The 5,278-nt window shown below is 57.1% G+C and overlaps 1 protein-coding gene across 1 annotated transcript in view; it reads left to right on the top strand.

Annotated features, from left to right (window-relative positions):
- CAPN1 (calpain 1) overlaps window positions 1–2,308 on the top strand; it is a gene marked incomplete at its 3' end in the record, with an annotated part of 8,090 nt that extends 5,782 nt beyond the window's left edge. Inside the window, exons 6-9 of the mRNA XM_008058052.2 lie at window positions 1,108–1,191; window positions 1,520–1,605; window positions 1,946–2,020; window positions 2,148–2,308. Of these exons, the coding sequence (XP_008056243.1) occupies window positions 1,108–1,191; window positions 1,520–1,605; window positions 1,946–2,020; window positions 2,148–2,308 (406 nt within the window). The remainder of the gene's footprint in view (window positions 1–1,107; window positions 1,192–1,519; window positions 1,606–1,945; window positions 2,021–2,147) is intronic.
- Between the last annotated feature and the right edge of the window lie 2,970 nt (window positions 2,309–5,278).

Below are 5,278 nucleotides of genomic sequence, written 5' to 3' on the forward strand. Positions count from 1 at the left end.
TGAGTTGGAGTCTCACTCCGTCACCCAGACCGGAGTGCAGTGGCCGCTCCCGGCCACCGCAGCCTCGACCTGCTGGGCTCTGGCGATCCTTCAACCTCAGCCTTCCGAGTAGCTGGAACTACAGGCGCGCGCTACCACGCCCGGCTAATTTTTGATTTATTGTAGAGATGAGGTCTTGCCAAGTTGCCCAGCAGGTCTCGAACCCACAGGCTCAGGCAACCCACTCACCCTTGGCCTCCCAAAGCGCTGGGATTACAGACTGAGCCACCGAGCCTGGCCCAGACTTGTTTTCTTAACCATCCACTTTTCCCATTCCCCTCATTCTTGCCATCTGACCATCCACTCTGCCCTGCTCCCTGCTCATCCCTGTCGTCCAACCAGCCACTTTGCCCCACTCCTCCAATCCCTGTCGTTTAAACAGTTACTCTGCCCCGTTCCCCCCTTATCCCTGTCGTCTGACCATCCACTCTGCCCCATTCCCCCCTCCTTCCTGCCGCCCAACTCTGCCCCATTCCCACCTATTCCTGTCGTCCAACCATCCCCTCTGCCGCACTCCCCCTCGTTCCTGCCATCTCGCTCCGTACCACCCACCGTCCAGCCCTCCAGCCTCAGACCGCGTCTCTTTCCTGGTCTCAGCTCCCCCACCCCAGCCTCCTTCCCACCCTCACCCCCTTCCGCCCTCTGCTGCTTCTCTGTTCCCTCCTTCACCTCCAGACCTACCCTGCGCTTGATCTCAGACGCTACCCTGACATCACAGCCATCCTCAGTTGAACCCCGGCCCCGTTCCCCGTCCCTAACTGGCTCTGTCCTGTCCTCACGTCCCTCCACACCAGGGCCCCTGCAGGCGTGTGGCTCCGGGGACCGTGCATGGTGGCATGTGTGTGCATGTGTGTGTCCGTGGGGTGCCCGGGACCCCCTAGCCCAGGGGCGGCATCAGTAGGGTACCCAGGGCGCTCCGCCCAGAGGAACAGCGCCAGTGGGGGGGCGGCGGACTCCACGCCATCGGGGTCGCCGCCTGCCGCTCCCAACAGCAAGGGGGAGCGTCCCAGACCCGTGAGTGTACAGGCTCATCGCCCAGGGGCTTTCTGACTACGTGGCTTTCTTCAGATCTCCAGCGTTCTGGACATGGAGGCTGTCACCTTCAAGAAGCTGGTGAAGGGCCACGCCTACTCTGTGACCGGGGCCCAGCAGGTACTGTGCTGGGCGGGGCTTCCCCAAGGGCTGTTCCTGCCTCCTTGCCTGGCCTGGCCCCTCTGGCATCCCACCAGGGGTGTGGGAGGTGGCCCTGGCTTCTCCTTTGACCTCTGGTAGCAGGTTATCTCTCTGCTGGGGATATCCTGAGATGCTTATCACATCCTGCCCTTGACTGACCTTGCCCTTGACTGACTGTGCAGTTCGTGGGCATACTGCCTCCCCCGGCTGTGAATTCCTGGAGCTCAGGCTTCCTCTGGGTGCTGAGCGAGACTCAGAGAGAGGTGGTATATGGGAGGCTGGCACCCATGTGAGCTCTCGGGCACAGGTGAATTACCGGGGCCAGATGGTGAACCTGATTCGAATGCGGAACCCCTGGGGCGAGGTGGAGTGGACAGGAGCCTGGAGTGATGGGTAAGAGGCCGTGGGGCGGCTTGGGGAAGCTCTTAGGTGCTGCTGACATTTCTGCTTGGGCTTCTGCCAGCCCGGGCTGGACCCAGGGGTGAGCAGAGGGGCCATCTTCATGTTACTGGGTCTGGGGACTGCCCCGAGAGCTCAGGCTGTGTGGGGGGCCCCTGTGCCCGGCGTCTGACTGGTCGGAGGCGACAACCTCCTAGAACTGGAACTCAGGGCTTGACCTTGGGGGACCGCCTGACCTGGGCTGGAGGAAGGGAGGCCAGGGTGGATGGGCCTTTGGGGCAGAGGCTGGGCAGGTCAGTGCCTACCAGTCCTGGCAGTACCCTGCCCCCCACAGCTCCTCTGAGTGGAACAACGTGGACCCTTATGAACGAGAGCAGCTCCGGGTCAAGATGGAGGATGGGGAGTTCTGGTGAGCAACCACTCTTCAGCCTGGCCCCTCTTGGGGCCTTGTCCCCCGCCTCTCCGTCCCTGCAAACCCCACCCGTGCCGCATCCCTCTGCCCTGACTGGGACTCCCCTCGGCACTCCGACCCCCAGGATGTCATTCCGAGACTTCATGCGTGAGTTCACCCGCCTGGAGATTTGCAACCTGACGCCCGACGCGCTCAAAAGCCGCTCCATCCGAAAATGGAATACCATGCTCTACGAGGGCACCTGGCGGCGGGGGAGCACCGCGGGGGGCTGCCGGAACTACCCAGGTGAGCTGAACCCAGTGGGCCCTGGGTCTCTGGCAAGGCATGTCACCTCAGTGAGCCGTGGATTCCCCACTGGGCAGATAGAGCCAGGCCGATCTCTCGAATTTGCTTTAGGGGTAAAATATTGAATGTCCTTGTAAGTTCTTTTGAGTCGGAGTCTCACTCACTCTGTCGCCCCGGCTGGAGTGCTGTGGCACACTCATGGCCACCAACACCTCAACTTGCTGGGTTCAAGAAATCCTTCTGCCTCAGCCTCCCAAGTAGCTGGGACTGCAGGCGTGCACCACCACGCCTGGCTAATTTTTTTGAGTTATTGTAGAGATGAGGTCGTGCCAAGTTGCCCAGGCTGGTCTCGAACCCCTGGACTCCCACAATTCTCTCACCTCTGCCTCCCAAAGTGCTAGGATTACAGGCATGAGCCACTGTGCCTGGCGCCCTTGTAAATTCTAAAGGGCCCCACATGACTCACTGCCAAGCCCAGGCTGCTGGTGAGTCACCATCCAGCCACCTGCCTGTCGCTGCTTATTCCCTGAGCCCTCCCCTCTTGGCCACCGCACCCTTCTGCCATCTTTCCCTTCTAGATTCATGTAGCAGACGAGGTCCACAGCCTGGCCTCTCAATTCCTTGCCGTCCTCACCTGCGGCAACCTATCCTTCTGCAGTTGAACCCACAGCTTTTGCACCATCCCACAACGCCTATCTTGCCTTCTCTCCTCTCCTAGGTTACAGTCATCATTTAAAATTTTTCTTTCTTATTTTTTTTTTTGTGATGGGTCCCACTGTGTTGCCCAGGCTGGAGTATATGACACAAACATGGCTCACTGCAGCCTCCACCTCCTGCCTCAGCCTCCCAAGGGGAGGGGATTATAGGCTGAGCCATTGAGCCTGACCAGACTGGCTAATTTTTGTAGAGATGAGGTCTCGCTATATTTCCTAGTCAGGCCTCCAGGGCTCAAGCGATCCTCCCACCTTGGCCTACCAGAGTACTGGGATTACAGGCATGAGTTACCATGCATGTCCTAGAGTCATAATTTTTTTTTTTTTTTGAGTCGGAGTCTCACTCTGTTACCTAGGTGGCAGTGCAGTGGCATGCTTGTGGCCACTGCAGCCTTGACCTGCTGGGCTCAGGTGATCCTCCTGCCTCAGCCTTCCAAGTAGCTGGAACTACAGGCATGCACCACCACGTCCTGCTAATTTTTTGTTTTATTATAGGGACGAGGACTCTCCAAGTTGCCCAGGCTGGTCTTGAACCCGCGGGCTCAGGCAATCCTCTCACCCCAGCCTCCCAAAGTGCTGAGATTATAGGCGTGAGCCACCGCACCCAGCAGAATCATCATTTTAATCTTGGCCCTGCAAACACTCTCAGTCTCCAGGCCCCTCTCTTCCCTGTTCCTGTCCCTTGGCACCACAGCCATCCCGGTTGAACCCAGTTCCCACCAGCTTGGGAACCATCGGATGGGGAAGGAGAGAGATCACACAACTGTGGCTGTATCTTCTTTGTAAACTCACAGCCACAAACCTTAAATGAGCAGTTGCACGGGCCCCAGCAATCCCACCACTGGTAGGTCCCATTCCTGTTCTCACTTCAACATCTCTCTGCCATTATCCTCATCTTTGGACTTGGCCTTGTACTTCATTCTTGTCCTGCAGGACACCCCCTTGTAGCCCCCCCCAAGCCCTCCAGGCTTGTCTGCATCTGTGCCTGTCCTCCCTGTCTGCTGACCTGTGACAGTGGACACACTGTTCCTACTCATGGCGATGCCCACCTCTGCTCAGGTCCCATTCTCCCCCACCTCCAAAAACATTTATTCTTCGTTCATGGACCTCTCTCTCACTGTCCCCTCTCTCTCCTGTGTCGTGATGGAGAATCCTCTGTCTTAAAACCTCCTGACCCCACTTCCCTGCCCATGTCTCTGCCCCTCTCTTCAAAGCAAAATTTCTGAGGCCGGGTGTGGTGGCTCACACCTGTAATCCCAGCACTTTGGTAGGCTGAGGCGGGAGAATCGCTTGAGTACAGGAGTTTGAGACCAACTAAGGCAACATAGAGAGTGAGATCTTGGCTGGGCTCAGTGGCTCAGCCTATAATCCCGCGCCTTGGGAGGCCGAGGTGAGTGGATTGTCTGAGCCCGTGGGTTCAAGACCCACCTGGGCAACTTGGCGAGACCTCATCTCTACAATAAATAAAAAAAATTAGCCGGGCATGGTAGCGCGTGCCTGTAGTTCCAGCTACTTGGAAGGCTGAGCAGAAGATCACTAGAGCCCAGCAGGTCAAGGCTGCGGTGGCCGAGAGCGTGCCACTGCCCTCAGTCTGGGTGACAGAGTGAGACTCCAACTCAAAAAAAAAAAAAGAGAGAGTGAGATCTTATCTCTACACAAAATTTAAAAAATTAGCCAGATGTGGGTGGCGTATGCCTACAGTTCCAGCTACTTGGGAAGGTGAGATGGAAGGATCACGTGAACCTGGGAGGTTGAGGCTGTGGTGAGCTAGCTGCGATGTGCCACTGCCCTCTAGCCTGGGCGACAGAGTGGCACCCTGACTCAAAAGAAAAAAAAGCAAAATTTCTCAGGAATGGCCACATTGCCTGTTTCCTTTCTCACTTCCTGTTCATAGTTTAACCCTTGCTGGCCCTGGGCCCTGCTTTGTCCCCACCACACTGCTGAAAATGCCGCTTGAAGATCACCTACGGGTTTGCTTTAGCCAAAGCCATGGCCGCCCTGTTCTCCTGCCCTGCTTCCACTGACAGGTCTCAGCACGGACCCTGCACTCTGTTTTGAAGCTTCTTCCTTGCAGGGATCCAATTTCAGTTTTTCCCCCAGATAGATAACCGCTGTCCCCTGTACCATTTCCTGGGAGGAATATCATCTCTGCCCAGCATACAGTTCCTCATATAGTCTCATCACATATGTGTGGGTTAGTTTCTGGGCTCACCATTCTGTCCCTTGGCCTGTCTCTCTGCCTTAACACATTTGTTTA

This window comes from Carlito syrichta, unplaced genomic scaffold (assembly GCF_000164805.1).
Source record: "Carlito syrichta isolate Samal-C Ts95f unplaced genomic scaffold, Tarsius_syrichta-2.0.1 Scaffold303190, whole genome shotgun sequence".
NCBI classification, from domain to species: Eukaryota; Metazoa; Chordata; class Mammalia; order Primates; family Tarsiidae; genus Carlito; species Carlito syrichta.